At 39.0% G+C, this 21164-nt stretch overlaps 1 protein-coding gene across 1 annotated transcript in view; it reads right to left on the bottom strand.

Annotated features, from left to right (window-relative positions):
* Positions 1-21164, bottom strand: part of samd12 (sterile alpha motif domain containing 12) — a 141206-nt gene that overhangs the window by 97471 nt on the left and 22571 nt on the right. Inside the window, exons 2-3 of the mRNA XM_059349639.1 lie at positions 17892-18100; positions 2458-2587 (exon numbers count right to left, since the gene is read on the bottom strand). Of these exons, the coding sequence (XP_059205622.1) occupies positions 2458-2587; positions 17892-18100 (339 nt within the window). The remainder of the gene's footprint in view (positions 1-2457; positions 2588-17891; positions 18101-21164) is intronic.

The raw sequence follows: 21164 nt of genomic DNA, 5'->3' as shown, positions 1-21164 counted from the left end.
AGCGTGTGTGTGCACGCTCTATGTGCATTCATATTTGGTTAACCCTTTCATCTCCTGCAAAAATCATTACACCTTAACAACAAACACAGGTCGTTAAGTTAATACACCATTAGGAGGCTAAGTTCTAATGTTTTAATCACTGAAAGACTAATACGAGAAAATATAATTTATTTACAGACTATCACTGAATGCATTAGGCTTGTCAGGAACACTGAGGCTTTTAATCATAAAGTTAGATTAATTTTCCATAATTAGATATGGACCTCTTGAGAAATTCTACCAACTAAATGACTGGATGACTGCACTTGACATGATTTCTCTTTTATGCAACAAACACTGCACGGATGTGATAAGAGGAGTGTTTTCAGCGGGAGAGTCTGTAAGTCCTTTTCGTGTATGTGCATTGTATTTAATCGGAATTATTACAGTGAATAATTCATTTTGCGCGAGACACAAATTAATAAATAAATTGCAAAAACTACAACTTGTGTTTCATAAGTGATTAGTCATTGCAGCAGTGCTTCAACTGTATCGTAAGTGATAAGAAAAGAAAATTTTCCAGAATGCTTCCACTTGAAGACGGATGGAAAATGTTGCAGCGGTTCAACAAGCATGCAATGAACTGTGGGTTATCTCTTGGACCTCCGTGCTGCTGATGAGATATGTGTGCAACTTGAACTGAAAAGCAGCAAGATTCATATTTTCAGACCATTAAACAGAGGATGCTAAATCTCAAAACCCTCCGTGCAAACGTCAAAAGGCATCAAAGGGTAAAATGGGAGTGTGAGTCATTACGCCGCTCGTCATGACCGCCGAGCGATTTATCCCGCCAGCGAGTCACTGAGTCGAGGAGGTCCTCAAAAGCAAAACAAATAAACATATTAATGTGATCAGTCGTGCTCTGAGAGGTAGAGTGCAAGGCAATTAACGGTCGTCTGTTACCACGCGGACCCGAGTGTCGTTAGCACCAGGGTGACCTTGAGGAGCCTCGTTAGGGAAATGATTGACGTGGAAACTGTTGTCGGTGGTGACGCTGACAGTGGGGAGGCGGGGATGGACAGACGGGTAGGCCGGGTGGCAGGGCTGCAGGTGGCAGACAGTGGGTACAGAGCGCACCTGGGATGTTATGGATGAGATCTGGCTTCACCAAGATGAGAAATGACAAATGCAGCAGCGTTGGAAGACAGAGATGAGCTCTCGTGCATCACGTTTTCAATGCAAACATGATTTGAAAACATTGTTGTCGTCTACAGAAATGCTTCAGTTTTGACTGTTTCTATGTGACATTTCTGCTCTTGCATCATGAATATGGATTTTCCTACAACAAAGCAAAGTACTGCACCTTAAATGAAATATAATATTAGGTTATATTCAGTAAAGCTCATTAAGAATATATCAGTCAACCAATAATATTGACCTCAAAGGCATATCGTATCTATTGATATCGCTGTATTTTATGTCCAACATACAGGTGCATCTCAATAAATCAGAATATCATACAAAAGTTTTAACAAAAGCACACACAGAATGAAACATTGCATGTCTTAATTTATTTAATTTCTTCTAATTATAATGATTATGACTTACATTTAATAAAGACATAAAATTCAGTGTCTCAATAAAATTAATATTACAAAAGACCAATTATAAAAAGTATGTTTAATATAGATATGTTGGCCTCTGAGAAGAATGTCCATCTATATGACTCAATACTTGGTTGGGGCTATTTGACTTGAACTACTTACTGGAAATGGGCTTTTCCATGATATTCTAATGTTTTGAGGTGCGCCTGCAGATTGATAAGAAAATGTTTTTTTACAAAAATATTTTGCAGAAATTGATGCTTTGGGTAATTCAAAAATGGTATAAGATATTTATTTTATTTTATTGTATTTATTTTTTATTTAAATGATCAGCAATTAACTCACTAAAATACAGCACAGGTTTGAATGTTTTGAGAATATCAAGGCATGTTACAGTTTTTCACCAATTCAGAGATCTACAATGTTATTATAAAATGATGAGTGATGCATCTGCATCAACTTCTTTGGTTCCTCTACATGATTCTGTGGTTGGCAGCAACTACAACCGGCTGATTTTGCTCCAACTCCAGGTGGGAAAATGAAATATGTTTTCTCGTGTTTGTTCACAACTTGCATACTCTTGTCCAGGTCTGCTTTCCCTTCAAGTAATAGAAGCCAGGGGGTACTGGTTGGATTGTATCCATCTGTGGTTGCCTACGCTCGCCTGGCTTAGACTGTAAACATGACGCTCATGTTTACCTCTCTTAGGTTTCACCATCCAATTGGATTTCAAATTATTGACTTTTCTGCAACAAGACATAATCTTTCAAAAGTGAATCACGATGCATCTCAGAATCAGTTTCTTTTCCCCAGCCCTATAGAGAACCTTTATCCATGAGACACTGTGCAGGTCAGTGTAAGTGTGAAATTGTACCTGTGATGTCGTGCTGTTTGAAGGAGTCGCTGTAGATCTGGTGCTGATTGGGACAGTGTTTCTTCAGCCATTTGCACACGTCCTGCTGGGTCCACAGGGCCACTGGCTTGGACAGCTTCACATATCCTGGCTGAGACAAAAAATTTGAATTTAGAAAAATGTCATAATCTGTTATAGGGCTTGGCGATATATCGATATAAAAAATATATGTGATATGGAATTAGACCATATCAAATATTGAGATATATTATGTATCACTATTCAGCCTAAATATATCCGGACATGACTTTTGAAAATTAATTACTATATATTATTATTATTATTAAAAATGAATTGAAGGGCATTTTCACATTTTCCCTTTTGCTCAAACTTTCAGAATACAGCTGGTAGTCGGATCAAGGTCAAATCACATTCTCAACACAAACGAAGCGTACCAAAGCGTGCAGAAACCACCTTCTCAAGGTGGTCTTGTTCTGGTCTGCACCCAAGTGTGTTATATTCACACCTGCCCAAACGTACCAAACTAAGGTAGAAGGGCTCCAGGGTTCGATTCATCGTGTAAAAACGCCCAAGGACTCAACACACTTTCACATGAACCCGAAGCAGTTGTATAAGTCCCATTTTTTACAAACTTGCTGAACTGTGGCGCCGTTGTTCTTGTTCACAGATCCCTTATGTATAAAGATGTATTATTAAAGCCTGGGGCGCTGTTGGTGGACTACCACTTCCACATTTCGGTCACAGCATGAGACGTCAGGGCTGCAAAACTGTCCAATAACATACTGTTGACGATGGTTGTTTTCCCACTGATGGGTCATAGTGCAGCGATGTGACACCTTCCATCTGACTGACTTTGTCATATAATATTTACTGGCTGCTGTGTGACATTTTCCCTCAACGATCAATAACTTTTAAAGTCAAGAGAAGACAACTCAATCTAGAGCTTTGTGATTTTATTCATGGTGTATGTTGTGTTAAGTCACACTGCACCATTTATTCAGTATGGTCATGTCTTCAAACTGTTGATAAGAAAGAACAACATGGACCTGCAGATGTTAGGGAAGATGTATATATGGCTTCTCTGTTTTGCTAGAATCTATACTTGGTTAATAAAGGGGTTTAATCTGAACCTGAAGTACCCTGGGAAGCTTCAATTATAAATATGTTTCTGTGTACATTTGGACTTTCTCTCCAAATAACATTATACCCTTAAGGCTGACAAGCATGTTGAATTAAGTTTTTTCTCAGAAAGAAAATCAGAATGTTTTGAAAGCTGCATTATTTATAGCAGCTTTTATTGACAGATTGCTACCTTTAAGAGCAAATTACCACCAACACACATCTTTAATGCAAAACAACACAACATAAAAAACATAATAAAAATCAGAAAAAACTGCAGCTTTTCTTAATACAAAGAAGGCCAGCTCCACGCAGAATAGGAGTAATCTACTGATCTGTTTTGCTGGTATTGTTGTTGTTCATTTCTCAATTAATCATTTATATAAAATCAGAAAATAGTAAAAAAAAATGCAATACCATTTTCTAACGCCTGAGGTAACACCTTAAAATATCTTGTTTTACCCAACCACCTGTCCACAAACAAAACAGCAAGACCTGGTTTACAATGACATAAAAGATTCATATTGATTACATACATGATTGATTAAAAAAGGCAGGAAAACAATGGGGGAAAAAACACCAAATTTCTGCTACTTTACATAACCATCTTTGGAAGTTGACAGAAAAGAGCAAACATTGCAGCACTCCTAGTGGTGAAAAAATCCACTAATTAATTTATAACTATTGTGGACCATAGACTGTACTTCCCCAAAAAGTGAAGCCAAAACATGGCTTCAAACACGGCTGGATCCGTATCTAGCTAGGTAGCTAATTCCGCCATGCTTTTAACGCAACGCTAATTACAGAAAATGAACCGAATGGCAGGTTGGTTGCCAGGAGCAAAACTGGGTCTAACAGTCGCTCTGCCTCACTAGATTACTAGAATATTCTGCAGGAGAGTGGGCAGCGGTGCTAGCTAGCTAGCTAACTAGCTAGCCATGCATCACCAGAGCCGCCAACTGACGTTGCAGCCCAAATGATTTGTGTTGTAGCCATTACAAAGAAAAAAACAATCAGCATTTTTTAATGTACCAGCCAAATGAGCACTGCAAACAGTGAAATATCCCTGATAGCGTGGCTCCAACCACAATCACTACTGCACATACTCCAAATAATTTCACCAGGGCAAGATGGCAGCGCCCCTATCCATGACATTGTGCCTTCATTTTTGTACAGTGGGAAGAAGTGGATATACAGTGTTAGTTGTGAATAGAGAGTGAAGCTTTAATCTAATCTGCACAAAATAATGTCATTACATTAGGATGAATGTGATAGTACACACATGCATGTATCTGTATCTCACTGTACTCTGGCTGCAAAGATTCAAGTTTAAATACTTCAACAGCAGGCAGTGCAGCAGCCTGCCAACGGATCGCTCTTGAAAGTGCTGGCAATGCTTTTGATTTTGATTGAGGGGCTACTAAAATTACAAACAGAGAGAGGTGATTAAAATTTCACATCCACTCCCCTCCACTTCAGCCTGCTCTCTGGCTGCTGTGTGGTGTGGCATAGCAATGGAAGCCCTTCTTTCCTCCACCCAGAAGAGAGCAGAATAACAGGTACTGGCAGCATTTCCTCTGCCTCCCCCCACCCCTACACACTCACCCAATCTCTCATCTCTCCCCCATATTCGATCAGACCCTGTCAGATCTATCACATTGTCTTTCTCACTTCCTCTCCCCACATACTACAGCTCTCATCTTTCCCATCTCCCTCTCACCTGTTTCTTATTATAAGGCACTGCCTCACCCTCTCCTTTTATATGTCTCTCCACAGCTCCTTCCCACTCACTCTATATCTAGCATCCCAGAGAGAAAGAGAAATTGGGGGAGATGAACATGCTGGTTTTGGCATGTGGTCTCTATCCCCTGCGGGTAGGCGAAGTGACAGCAGGTAGGCAGGTAGGCGAGGCCAGCACTCTTAATGCGATTGTTTGGCAGCCAGAGTGGATGGATGAATCTGCAAGCAGGGGAGGGAACGGTATCGCAGGAAGAAACTACATTAACCATTAAACACATCTCAACTCAATGCTAATTAACCCTGATGAGGACCCTGAGGCGACGGGACAGAGAGAGAGAGAGAGAGAGAGAGAGAGAGAGAGAGAGAGAGAGAAGAGAGAGAGAGAGAGAGAGAGAGAGAGAGAGAGAGAGAGAGAGAGAGAGAGAGAGAGAGAGAGAGAGAGAGAGAAAGGCCTGGATGGTGAAAGAGCGAGAGTGTTGAAAACATGCGAGGAAAGAGGAGTTTGGGAGAGGATGCTGGGAGTGTGGAGGAAGGCTGGACTGACAGATGAGGCAGAAGAATAAAGAGAGAGAGAGAGAGAGAGAGAAAGAGAGAGAGAGGAGAGAAAAAAAGCCAGTGCTCCAGCAGAATTTGACACAGGAGACTCTCTCATTTTCCATGAACCCATTTGTGAGTCAATGGCCATCTGTGTTTTACATTCTGCACTGATTTAGCCCAGAGCTGTGGTCCCGGGGCCCGGGTACAATAGGTGAGTCGGTGCCTTCCTGCCAGCCAGCCAGCCAACAGAGCCAAAGGGCGGAGAGAAAACAGCAGAGAGAAGAAAAACAGGAGTACAATCATGCTCAAAGAGCTGTGTTCAAGAGACTCCGGGCCAATTAGAGATTTGAGTGACAGCACAAGGGTGAGAGGAGAAGCCTGCTTTATTTCTAAGTGGGAACGAGCACACACACACACACACACTCACACACACACACACACACACACATACATCCACATCCACATGTGCAGCCCATGCAGGCACACACAAAAAAATTAGGAATGCAGCGTACCCACACAATACATCCAATTGCCATGTGTGCCAACGTTCAGAGTGCCGCCGTCCTTGGCTTTAATTGATAACTGAAAGCCCAGTACAGCTCCCAGTATTCTTCACGTTACCTTAGCAACAGAGCAAGGACGACCTCAGAAATTAAAGACGAGGAGGAATAAAGCCTTTGGGGGTGGGGGGGGGGGGGAGACGCAAAACCCACCAAACGTGAACCAGAGTCTGGAATAAACATCCACAGTGGAAAACTATTACTTACATAATGAAGCATGTAATCGCGCTAACACTGATAAGCATTTAAAGATCCAATATGAATGTACTCAGCTAAATTAATCAAGAGGCAATCACATGGCCCCTTTGTGGAAGACAGTATTGGAATACAAAAGGAGCTGGGAATTAAAAAGCACAGAAAAGCACTCCAGCGTCAAACAGCATGTGACTGAGAGTGAGAGTGGATTTGGCAGTTGTGTTGAATGCAGCCGTGGTTGTTTCGGAGCAGAAACTGCAAACCTCCCCTTCATTCTGCCGCCAAGATTGTTCGGCTGATTGCCGGGTCAAACGGCTCGATTAAAATGTTAACTACGGCAGCAATTAGCACTTATAATGACATTGTTTTGTCAAATGATTTTACTGTATTTTGCATTGCCACAAAGGCCTGATAATGCCTCATAGATTTCATAGTTTTGTTTATTTCCCAGAAATAGCTGCGGCTGAACCTCGACCCTGGATATTTCCCTGGACAAAAGAAGAGGGCAGTGTTTCATTTATTGAACAAATGCGTTGAAGGGCAGAGCAAATATTCAATAGCTCTTTGACGGCACAAGGGCTGCTGCTGTTGTTGTTGTTGTTCGGAGGAATTACAGCTGTCTGGCAGCCTTCGTTAGGAGAAATATTGTTTGTTGGATGAAACATGGCTGTGAGCAAAACAATGCAAACCTGAGTCATTGTTCAGAAAACACAACATGAAACACCACACTGTAAAGTATTCTAGGATAGGAAACAAGACCAGCTCCTGTAGTATATGTGTAAAATAAGCTCCATTTCTAATGCTGTAATTAGGGGTGGCCAATATGGCCCTAAAAGAATATCATGATATTTCAGGGTATTTTTGCGATAACGATATTCTTTACGATATTACAAAATACTTAAAAATATATAGAAAATGAGTTTTTTTTATTCTGTATAGATAAATACAAAATGTACAACAAAATAAAAAGTAATCATTAATCTAAAATAAAGTGTAAAGTGCAAATCTCAACAGTTGCCAAATAAAAAAAAAATACTCTTGACTATTGAGTATAAAAATAACCATCTAGGGGTTTTTCGAGAAAATGTTGTACATTTTTAAGTATAATGCATCAATCTCGTCCACTTTGAAATCTAAATGTGAGCAAACACCTCACATAAGATTTCCGGGGGCATGCCCTCCTGGAGAATTTTTTTTCATAACAGCCAATATTTGGTGCCTCTCACATATTCTAATGCCACTATTCTATCATATACACTGATCTTAATTATTGCCTATTTTAATAAATTATTGTAGAGGAGGATAAGGGTTCTTGTATGTTTTATTTAAGGCATCTTATTTTGACAGTCTTCTTGTAGATTCTGTGGTGGAATCTGTGCAAATGGCAATATCATGATATGCTATTTTTTTTTTTAAATATACCGGTATAATCGTGAACGATATGATAAGGCACACCCCTAGCTGTAATGTCTCTTTTATGATGCAATAGTGAACAGCATATTTTGAACATTGCTTGGTATAGAAGTATTACTAATACTCCCCTTTCTGCAGGGAGGAAAGCTTATATTTCTGACTGACTAATGAACATCACGTGCAACACAATATTCAACACCAAGGACTATCCTATGTTCATTATCATGTGCAATATATCTGCCACTACATCCTGCCATGTCATCTTTTTACTTTACATTTATACTTTATATTGTTACATTTATATTACATATTGTTATCCATTTAGTTCATTGTTTATTTTTCTTATAATATCCTACATTGTAATTGTTTTTGTAACTTTGGAGCAATCTGGAACCTGAATTTCCTTCGGGATTAATACAGTTCTATCTTATCTTACTGTACAAATGTAGATGCTTTGCCCACATTGTTCTCAAAACATTCCTGCAGAAAGCCTTTTGAAATAAATAGAAATGAAAATATTTCTGCTCTAAAAAATGATTTTAGTCTTTCTAGAGGCTTTTTCTTTAGGTTGCCTATTCATTTTTTAGGCAACATATATTTTTTTTATTTAAAGAAGGAAGCTAAACTTTAATTTAGCTCCTCTTTTACATAGACTCTTCCTGATGATAAATTCGGACTAAAGCAGGGTTACTATGTTCTTACAACCTCCACTCATATTAAGTTTTATACTTAAAGACTGTCTTAGATGTGAGAAGATTTCCAAACTGCTGTAAAGGGCTGCATCAAGGAGCAGAAAAGAGCAGCTGTGACATTAAAGCATATCTTTGTGACATTAAGAAGTATTCAAGGTACAAGTTTTATCAGCAAATTGTACTTAAAGTATTCATTGTGCAGTAAAATGTGTTTTACTATCGTATATGATGTTTTGGATCAGTATTTCTGCTGCATTAATGTTGCATTTTACGGTTCAGGTTGTGCTCATTTTAACTCCTTAATATACTGGTAGAAATTCTATAAAATCATGTGTTTTTTATTAGTGTCACCGTCCTGTGACAACTGTGTGCCTCTAAAAAGTAAAAAACAAAAACTTTTTATGATGACAGAAAACACTGCATTTTCCAGCCAATCTAGGAGGGTTTAAAATGAGTTAGAAGCAGAAAATTAACTCATCTGGAGAGAAATAATTTTCACTGGACAAGAAAGGGGTGTAAAACTGTAATCTGAAAAGTAACTAAAGCAGTAAGATAAATGTAATGCAGTAAAATTAAGAAATGTATCTCTGAGATGTAGTGGAGGAGAAGTATAAAGGAACATAAAAAGGTACATGCTCTCAAAGTACAGGTACTTTAAAATTGCACATAAATACAGTACTTGAGTAAATATACTTAGTTACATTCCACTGCTGAGACAGAGTGATGTGTTATTAACTAGCATACAGTGGCAACACTTTACTTTAACCCCAATTATAGACAGTAAACATGAAGTATGTCACAATATAATGTATTTATAAATTGATAAGGACCTACGTTTATCTATTGTTATGGACATATTCTATTATTTTGTCATTCAATATCTGTTATAGATGCTTCACATGAGAAGTTAAAGTTGTTGACAGCAATAAAAACCTTAACCAAAATATCTTATATATGCTTAGAATTACATAACAGTGTGTTATATGTATATTAAATGTTTATGTACTGGTTATAAATTCTAAAATATGGTGTTTTCTTGCACTGTGTGGCTCATACATTCTGCTCTGACTTAAGTATGTAAATTTATTGCACAGAAATTCAGATTCTGCTTTCACTTTTCCATTTATTTGATACATATTTAAAAATACCAAAAGAAACTGCAAGGTTGCATTAGACTGTGATCCTTTCCTGATAATGTTAAACCTGCTGACATTACAGTGACATCCACTGTTACACACTGCCCTCTAGTGTCAGCATCAAACACTGCAGCCGATTTACTGAGAGTGACTGGACAGAAAAGCCCCAAGAGGAGGAGGAGGAGGAGGGCCGCTGCCATTAGTGTCATGTTGACTGAGTGAATGGCTGTTTGAGACACGGAGCCCAGTGTCGTCTGCCCTATCTCCACCGCACAGCTAATTAACAGCTCTGGCATGCTCTCTCTCACTCTCCTTTCTCACTGCCTCGCTCTATTTCTCTCGGCCAGAGAGCTGGCAGGAGATGAAAATTCCCTGTATTAATTAATCTGTTACATACAGGAATAGGGATGAAAATGAGATATGTGTGTGAGTGTGTGTGTCCGGAGAGCCGTGGATGGCTGACGGAGAATAACACGCTATGCCGGATAAATTAATAAGCCTTCATGAGGAGCCTCTGTTTGCCAACTTTACTCAGGCACATCAAAGAAAGTGCACAAGACCCCTTCACAGTGCCTGACCTTGGGATTCGCCAGGGTCCATAAAGCACTGCAGGGCGTGTTAACAGCAAACAAGATATATTCACCTTGGGCTTGATATTGATTACGACTGAGATGAGATGATTTGCTATGGATGTTACAGCAATCCACAGAGTCTAAATGGCTGTTTTATGCCTCATGTTTAATCTACGGCCGGGCCGCGGCTCGATTACAAATCCAGCCGGGCGCGAGATTAGCCTCCAATTGGAGATTTAAAAATTAACACAGCTGATGTGATGAACTGACACGACCTTTAGTTTGCTTTTCTACAGGTATGTTATCTGGATTTATTACATATTTACAGATTTATTCAGAGATAATTGGTGCATCATAAGGCGTGTTTCCACTAGGTACTTTTCCCTCTAGTGAGCCGCTATGGGTGCGACTTGGGAGAGAGGATCCGCCCAAGATCTGCCCAACTTCACCGGTTATCGGCTCAGAAAGTACCTGCCTCGGGTAGGTGAGCTGCTACTGAGCGGCGATTTCACGCATGCGTGACTCATTTGTAGACTGGTTTAGACTGGACGCTGAGGGGTTAACAGCTCCTGCTTGGACTGCAGCTGGGAGAGACCACTGCGGGAGGACTGGGCCGCTTGTGAGTTCTTTGGGACGGCGCCTGCTTCTTGTTAAGAAGTCTCGAAAAAGTCTCTAATGACCCCAGAAAGTCTTTTTTTTTTAAAAAAAAGAGTCTCTAGAGGTGTCTGAATAGTCGCTAAATGTAGCGACAAAGTGGCTAAGCTGGCAACACTATTAGCCGTGTCGGTCTGTTGTCACATTCAGACTCTGTTGGTTAGCCGCTACAAAAGTAACTGTATGGGAACAGAAGCCGAGGGGAACTAACTAGTGGGCGGAGCAAAAACAGTTCCAATAAGTACTCAGAAAGTAATCAGTCGAAACATGCCTATAGGTTGCTCCACATCATAGGTTTTCAAAGTGCGGCCCACGAGCACAGAAACATTTCTGGCGGCCCACAATGAAATACAGCTGTTAGTTTATAATCCAACTGTACATTGCTTTGAAAGGATGAATCTCCGTTTTGTGGTCTTTAGCAGCATCTACAGGGATACGCGATGCAGGTGTGGTTTAGACCTCACCTGACCTCACTCCCAGAGGTCAACAGTGCAATGTTTTTTTTTCCACCACTGGGATGCTGACGGTGTCTCCTGCTTCACTCTGCCTCGGGGAAGAGACCGTGACCGCAGCTGTAAAGATGAAGTCGGAGCCGGAGCCGGAGTCGAACCCCTCGAGAAAGAAACATGTAGGCAAGGAGAAAATCCGGTTTCAAGACAAGTGGACAAACGCTTACTTTGTTATAAAACGTCATTATGACACCAATCATAAAAGCTACGACTGATTCACCAGCAAGGAGAAGTTTTAGACTCATTTATTAATTAGAATGTGTTTATTGCACATTACTGGATGCAGACCAATAAATGTAAGCTTTATTGGTGCAACCTGGTCATAAAATTATTACAAATGAGATTTTTTCTTTTTTTCCTTTGGCAGCCCTCAGTCAAATTTTGGGTTCCTAAATTGGCCCTCAGCTATCAAAACTTTGAGAACCCCTGCTCTACATGATAACCAGACAGATGGACTTTAATGATTTCCCTTTAACAAACAATCTGAAGCATATTTTCATCTTAGTCAATAGTCCTGATAACAGGCTGAGTTATGAACCTTTTAAATTACATAAATAGCCTGGGCATCAACGGTAATTCTTCTTCTGCCCCGTAGCAACACGTATTGAAGTACTGAAAGTTTTCATCAAATGTCTGTTTCAAGGCTGGATGTTTCTTGTTTACTTGATTCAAAATAGAAACTTTTGGTACCCTGCATTCAAGGGGCGTCTGAAAAAATACTTTCCCGCAGGAACGTCACCTCAAGTGGAAACATAAACTCTAAAAGTTGGCAAAAATTATGGTGCATGACATGTGTGGACATCAGATGTCACAGAAACACGGCGGAATCAGGGTTGTAAATGTTGGGTTGATCGTATGGAACGCTGTATTAATTCATGTATTGCATATGAGATTCTTTTTGTAATTTATAGTATGACATAATGTTTTACTGTTAAGGTTAGTTGCTGTCCATGTAGAGCAGTGGCTCTCAATCTTCTTCTTTTTCTCAAGGACATTAATAGAAATATTTCTGAAAAATGTCTTATATCAAGAAGTAAACAAACTCCTTACAAAAGATTCAGGGGCAACAGACATGTGGACAGGCTGCAAAATTGCCTAATTTTTAAGAAATGCTGACAAAATATGCCGTGGGGTTATATTTTTGATTAATCCATTGCATGTGTCATTATGATTTCTTTTTTATTTAACATACATAAATATTATTTTTGGAAGCCCTGATGTAGAGTTGATTAGAGCAGATTAGTAAGAAAAGTTTTTAACTAGTATTATCCTGATATCAAGTCAGGTGAAAAAATATTTTAGTTATCCACGTGATGTTCTTTCCATGTTGTTTCCATATTATGACTAACAGCTCATGAACACACTGAAGTCAGGGAAAGACTTGCCAACTCAGGAAAAGGGCCATCAGAGGTAGGGATGGGAATAATTAATTGATGATCGATTAATGGTGGTTAAGAATTTGGTCGATTGGGTGGAATTTTTAAATTGATTTGTTTTGTTTTTTTTTCATTTTCATTTTATCTCTGACTGCGTATCAGTAGTCAGTTAACTGAAACACGGCCGAGCGTTCAGTTCTGCGGCTGTACGTCAATAAGACATTGAGCTGAGAATTAAGTTGGATAAAGCTACAGTTCGCAAAAGTTGCAATAACAATTATAAAACACACAGAAATACAGTATTAAATAGAGTATTAATTGGAGCAAAACTAGCTTACTGTATCAAACCTTGCTAGCATGAATTACGAGGTTTCATTTCATCCAAAATTTATTATAACATATTTAAATATGAAGATTACTGTGAAAACTAACCTCGTGCCTCTTCGGGGGCTAAAACATAAAACATTGAACTCCTTGACGTTGTCTTTACAGTTTAATCTCAGTTGAGTTAGTTTTACGTTTGACAGGATTAAGTCTCTTTTTAGTCCTTTCAGAATAAAAGCGTCCGTTATCAAAACATCCTTTTGAACAGTTCTAAATATATATATATATATATCTTTTATTTTTCCCATGTATGCATGTTTTTATACATCGTATATTATTGATTAATTGATCCTTAACATTATAGATGCTCGAGTTGGCAGATTTCTTCCAAACGCCCATCCCTAAGCAGAGGAGCATGTGAATGCATCACAAAGTTCTGAAGAGGTCAAAACTCCAGCAACAACTTTATATTCAGACTAAAGTGTTTGGACTTGTGGTCTTTATCAGGGTCATCACACAACACATCAAAGAACATTTCATATTACAGTTATTGCTGGAGTTATGATCTCTCAGTTCCTTTTTCAAAACAGAGCTTTTGGCAGTTTTAGACTGCAGTTAATTTGTATTTCTGTTCATATAGAAAAAATATGTTTTTTTATTTCTCAATAGGAGGTATCAAACTCAGATATGATATTTGCACAAGAGTTGATATTCTGTCTTTATAACGTCTGTTCCTGCTGAGGAATGCTTCTCTTTTTATACTTTAGATGAATCAGGGGCACATCGGTCTACATGCATTTATCCAATCGAAAGTAACAGGGTTAGCCTAACGTACATCAGGGCAGCTTAATAAAGCCACAGCACATCAGTATCAGGTGGTGGGTGTTAGGATCTTTATTAAAAATGATACCCAGCCCACATATTCATCCTCACTTGAAAATATTTCACATTACTGGAGCTGTAGAAGCTCTAACTGCTGTTTCACCGTGACTTTTATTGTTAACAATGAAATTAATATATCCAGCGCTGCAAACCTCCCATCCAGCTCTTAATTAAGCTCAAACACTATAAGTATTAATAAATGCTATCTGGCCCTCGGCTGTGTTGCATGATAGAATAGATTGCCATTCTATGTAATTACAGTCTTTATGCATTCAGTCTATTGAATTTCCCCCAAAGAGCAAAACTCGTTCCTAACTGCAGTCCAGAGACACAACACTGAGTCTGAGAGCTTCGTCAGTTAGATTATTTCAGCTAATGCATTACTTCCTCCAGGTCTCTCGCTAATGAAATTCAGCTTCAAATGGAAAGATGCTGCGATATAAAATTACATGAGGATTCCTACAGAAAGCACACAGCACAGATATGCATGTTACAGATACTGTTTCAACTAGAAGTGGGGGAAAAAAATTGATACAGCATAGTATCACAGTATTTTGCATGGCAATTTTATATCGATACATGGCCACTAAATATTTTCAGAGGCTGTAGCGGGCTCACTTTTAGGAATGTACTGGAGATACCGGCATCATATGAAACTAGAAGATCTAAGGAATCTATAGGCACCAGGATATCATGTCGGGAAGTTGTCGAAATAACGTTGCAAAGCTGCAACGGCTTTTTTTAATGTTTCATTCAACAATTCTTGATTGAAGTTAAATTTGTGGTAACAAAATGCAGTGAAACAGTTAACTAACAATATATTGTACTGCAAAAATGCATGAAATCGCAAGAATATTGTATCGTGTAATCATAACATGGGGCCTCTAGTGATTCCCACCTCTAGTTTCAACGCAGGACCACCACATATTAACTTGCAGCACAGTACACAGCATCTCAACTCCAACTTCAACACGTGTGTGTGTGTGTGTGTGTGTGTGTGTGTGTGTGTGTTTGCACTAATTGAACCGAGGCCTGGCTGTCTGTCTGCTGTTTCAAAGAGCTCATGCAGGCTTTACACAGGAGACTGTGTCTGGCTCAAAGTTCTTCCCCTCGCTTTGATTGACAGCTGATTATCACAGATTTCACACAGAGAAAAGAGAATATAAGAGTGTGTGTGTGTGTGTGTGTGTGTGTGTGTGTCTCCTCCCACTGTACCAACGACACGGTCTATTTCTGGAGAGGAAGTGAGAAATGTATTCTGCATGGCTGATGATGGCTGCTTTGATCTATTATCAGAAACACTGAGGAAGAGCTGAGACAACAGCTTGTCTTTCCTTGTTTATTCCCTGTTAAATTCTTTGTTTGCGCTGAACAGTTAGATGTGTGGAGCATAGCGGATTATTATTAAGTGGGTGGCTGATTTGTTTGTTTGTGTGTGTGTATGGCCTGTTACGATAACCACATTTTCGTTGGATGATTTATTTTCCCTGAAATAACTGCGAAAAATGATATTATTGTCAATTTTTAAGACCATTACATGCCACTTACATGATAATAAAATAATTGCGTAATTATGCAAGAACACACCTTCAAAGAGCAATTAACTTTTAATTTCATGTTGTGTGCGTGTGTGCGTGTGTGTGTGTGTGTGTGTGGAGGAGGAGCAGGTGTAAGGTTATTTTACCATATTAAACACCATAATTTAACATTTTACCATGCTAATATTTACTCGTTAGCACAAACAAAGTATAACTGAGGATGATAGGTTTCGTTTAGTCATAAAACGAAGTATTGGACTAATTAGATTATTTTGTGATGGTATTTAATGTTTTTAAGTGACTCTTGTTTTTACTGATAACAACGTCACTGTTTTGGTTCACCATTCAACTACTACTGATAAAAACTATTGAATGCAAAAGCATCAAATGAGTTAGTCAAAAGCCAAAGAGACAGATGTTTTCCTCAGGAGTTGGTGAAGACCAAAACAGAGCTAAAATTGAGTGAATATTGGCCAGAAAATAATGAATGCTAATGTTGTGTGGACCGCCATCTGTTTTCTACCTCCAACTTTAATATCACATATCATTATTTGTCAAGTTTGTTTGTTTACAGCTTGTTCTGCTGCCCACAGGTGGCAAAAAGAAATAACTAAATTAAAGGAGCAGTGTGTTGGACTTAAGGGGATCTGTTGGCAGAAATGGAGCCGATCCCAGCTGACAATGGGTGAGAGGCGGGGTACACCCTGGACAGGTCGCCAGACTATCACAGGGCAGACACAAAGAGACAGACACACTCTCATTCACACCTATACGGGCAATTTAGAGTCACCAATTAAACCTAAGTGGATGTTTTTTGACTGTGGGAGGAAGCCGGAGTACCCGGTGAGAACCCACGCTGACACGGGGAGAACATGCAAACTCCACACAGAAGAGCTGCAGGCCGGAGTCAAACCGGCGACCCTCTTGCTGTGTGGCAAGAGAATTTAATGTAATATAATGTTCATAAATATGAGCCCTTCATCTACTGTATATAGGGAGCAGGTCCTCTTTAATGCAGCCATTAATGTTGCACCACCACATGTTCCTCCAGTAGCCCAGATTGGACTCCAGACAGGGCGTTCCACATTTTAACATGACCTGAACACTACAGACTTGGAAAGGTAGGAGTGAGGGGCCAGATATTAGGTTGGTTTCAATCTGCAGCCTCAGCGGATCTTAATATGCCTCTTTACATGCACAATATCATACATGTTTACAATTGCATCGCCATGCTGCTCTGCACTTTGCACTTTTCTACATTGCATCTTCATTATAGCACCTCAATAAGATACCTCAAATTTGACTACACTCTGGCACACTGAATTTTCTTTATATAACTTATAGGTCCTTTGTTTGTCTGTATATGTTGTGTCCATTGGTGTGGTCTGTTTGGACAATTTGTTGTATATTATATGTTGTGTGTTATATTTTCCTTGCACATTTGGAGTAGGGGAAACGCAATTTCAATCCTCTGTGTAACTACCTGTTGCATTGTTTGGTTGACAGCATAGTTCACTTTGACAATAATTCATGCATACATACAGTCATGGAAAAAATTATTAGACCATCGTTTTCTTCAATTTCTTGTTTATTTCAATGCCTTTTACAACTAAAGGTACATTTGTTTGGACAAATATTATAACGACATAAAAAGCTCATAAGAGTTTAATTGAAGCTGATGTCTAGCCATTTTTCATGGTTTTCTTGATAATTACCAAAATCATTATCAAGAAAACCATGGAAAATGGCTAGAAATCAGCTCCTAAATTAAACTCTTATGAGCTAATTTGTTGTTATCATTATATTTGTCCAAATAAATGTACCTTTAGTTGTACCAGGCAGGAAATGAACAAGTAAGCAAAAAGTGAGAAAAAAGGGTGGTCTAATATTTTTTCCATGACTAACTAACTAACTAACTAACTAACTAACTAACTAACTAACTAACTAACTAACTAACTATCTTTCTCATAAATCATCACTGCAAAAGTAATTGAAATTCTGAAAAAGTTGCTTCTCTTATCTGTAGTTCTGTATCCATGCCATTTAAAACTATCTGGGTTTATTGACATATATTTAGAGTTGAGCTGTCTACATTGGAAATCAAGAGATGTTAAATCAGTTGCTGGTGTCCATGCTCTCTGGATTAAACACTTGTTCTGTGTGTGGTGCTGTTGGACCATCACTTACCCGTGACAGCTCAGACTCGGACACAGATCGGTGTGGCGGTGAGCGGCGCTGGTACATAGGGGGGCTGACGTCCTGGTAGCCCGGGCTGTCGTCGTCCAGCAGCACAGCTCCAGCGTCCACCGACTCCTCCTCTTCCTCCAGCTGTGACGTCATGTCCTCCGGGCACATCTGGTGGTCGATGCCATTCTGGCTCAAGTTGCAATGAACAGCTGTGTGGGCATGCAGGAAACATAATGACTGAATGAGCAATTTATGTATCCAGAAGTACTGTAGAAATGCTTAAATATAAATGCCTTTCAGTACTTTTGGCTTCAAATATAGCAAAATATGACCTGCTTAATAGTATCCCAAATAAAAATTAAAAGATTTATTATTTAAGGTGATTTCCAGCTGCGTTTGATTTCATGTTATTACCTCTACTGATGATATTTCCATCTGTGAGCAAGTTGAATCAGACCAGGTCTCTGAATGTTAAACTGCTGTATGTCCACTAGATGGCAGCAGATAATGATACATTGTGGATGAGAAGCCACTGAAGCGCACTTTATACTCAATACTAAGTTTACTGTCTTTGCAAGAAGTAAACTGTCTTTTGCTGCAAGAAGTCAGTTTAATTTACCATCAAATGACACCAGCAAATAATGACAAAAATACAAGTTGTGTGCTGAGAAATACATTAATTTAAAGTGGGACATTGGAAGGAAACACCCTTGCTCACTTCAGTGCACCCTAACCTGAAATGAATGACCGTTGGCTTTTAGTTTAGTGAGTCAGTTTGCTGGCTTTATGACGCTACTACTTTTAACACATACAAGAGCAGTTTAGTGGCTGCTCTGATTGCTTAGGTCACTAAGTAGTACACACACTCATACACAGGCCTGTGTGCACACACACACACACACACACACACACACATTTCCACACTTTTGTTTTATTTTTATGGTATTTTTTATTTATTTCATAGTTACTTGTTTTTAATTTAACTTGTGAATTTTAATATAGAGGCCCTGTATATAAGCCCTTTTTGGTTTCTTGCCGCTACCTTGCACCTTTCTTTTGTTGTTATTTCTTTATCCTTTTCTTTTTGTCAGATAATTGTGCAAAATAAAATAAAAACTTAAAAACTACTACTTATTCTACTGTAATGCTTCATTTTACCATTTTCCATTGTGCTGTGATTTTGACCTGTGGCTGCTCTTCAACAAAGGGACAGCTAATTTTGTTTCCAAAAATTGACTTAACGATATTAATGAAGCTCGTCTGTTTATTTTTGCAGCTATGAGGTGTTATAATTCCTGTTGTGCATCACAACATGAGACAATAGTGTCCACAAACATCACAGTGAATTTAGTTCATACAAGAGCATTTTGTCACCTTTTGGTGTCAACTCATATTTAGTCAAAACACATAATAAGCACACAGTACAGCATAGAGACACATTGTTCACACCAGGGCTGCTGCTAACTGTTGTTGTCATCGTCAATTAATTAACAGATTTTTTCTCCATAAATCAATTCTTGGTTTGATCTTTAAACTGTCAGAAAATAATGAAAAATGCAAAATCCAAGGTGATGTCTTTAAATGTCATTTCTTGTCAGCACAAAGCCCAAAAATATTAAGTTTAATATGATTATAAAGCAGAAAATAAATCAGGAAATATGCACATTTAAGAGGCTAAAAACAGCATGAAAAATGCATGACAAATGACATACACAATTAATCGATTTGCACAATAGCTGGAATTAGTTTTCTGTCAAGAAACCAATAAATTTGTCCATTTATCATTGCAGTTCTACTTTGCACAGCAAATACATAAAATCCACAGCTGCAATTTCAGTACATTGTGTTTGTATAGATTATAGAGACAATGCGAAAGGCAGAAAAACCATCAAAACCCAAGACTGATAGCTGAGCAATGAAGCCTTTACTCAGTGTAATAATTACTGTTGTGTTTTGTTGGAATGAAAAAAACATTGCAGCAGAAAAGCTCAATATAAACTGGGCCTCGGTGAGAGATCAACAGTTTTACAGCTCTAAATCCATGTAAAAGTCTGACTTTAAAAGTTCAAACCTAAGGCAGACGTCTTGGAAACAGAGACAGGTTTTAAATCCACTGAATCAATTCCTGTCCGGGCTGATTGTGTTTCAGTGGCTGCTGCTGTGTGTCACAGACTGGAGCTTTCAGCAGATGAAGGACAAGAGTCACATCAGCAGAAGGCTTATGAACCTGCATCACACCACTTTGCCATTTCCTCCATGAAGTGATTATTTTTAGTTGTGTTTTTCATTGGCAGCATCAGGCTCAGGTGCTATTTCAGTCTCATCAGAGAAGCGACGTAGGCGCAGGAGCGACAGCGAGCAGTGAGTTGTGAGGTGTCACTGAAATAGGCCGTTTGTCATCGTGCAATCTGCCCACTTGCTCTAAAAACACAGACGGCTCATTTATGTGGAAAGGGAGCCAGAAACCCTTTTCATCACACCTGAAGGCTGCGGCGGCAGTTTCTGCTGCAGCTGCAGATTAAAGGTCGGACGATTTTCAAATAGGGGTGCACCGATTGCAATTTTCTGGCCGATCAAGATCACCGATTTTTAAAAAGCCTGAACTGCCGATTCCGATTTTGGCCGATACCGATTTTTTTATAACTCACAGCATACACCTTCAATGTTTGAATCTTATTTTATTGAAAAACAATAACACAGCAGTATTTTTCTTTAACAAATAAAGGAAATCACAATGCCTGAGGTAGTTAATAAAATATTGAACTTAAAATAAATAGCAACAATTTACAGGACAAACTAACAAAAGAACTGCTACCATAAATAAAGTGTCCTGAGTTTTTGGTTTCGTTATAGTACAACATACATACAACACAGTCGCACTTTCAGACCTTTGCGGAGGTAGATAAGATGCTAGATAAGATCGGACGTAAAAGAATCGGCCAATCGTCGATCCTGCAAAATTAAGGAAATCGGTGCCGATCGAACGGCTGGCCGATCGATCAGTGCACCCCTACTTTCAAAGGATGCTCGGTCTGCTTTTCTGAATGGCCGAAAGAGAGCGTGTGATGAAATAAAGTGAAGTTAGAGGTAGGGTTGCAAAATTCCGGAAATTTTCAAAGTTGGAAACTTTCCATGGGAAATTTATGGGAATAAACCGGAAACTTACAAAACTGATGGTTGGCCCTCAACAGGGAACTTAACTATTAATTCATTCATTAATTCATTCATTATCCTTAACCGCTTATCCACACGCTGACATTGGGCGAGAGGCGG

Source organism: Centropristis striata, chromosome 14, assembly GCF_030273125.1.
Source record: "Centropristis striata isolate RG_2023a ecotype Rhode Island chromosome 14, C.striata_1.0, whole genome shotgun sequence".
Taxonomy (NCBI): Eukaryota; Metazoa; Chordata; class Actinopteri; order Perciformes; family Serranidae; genus Centropristis; species Centropristis striata.
This window is presented reverse-complemented; position numbering and strand designations above follow the sequence as displayed.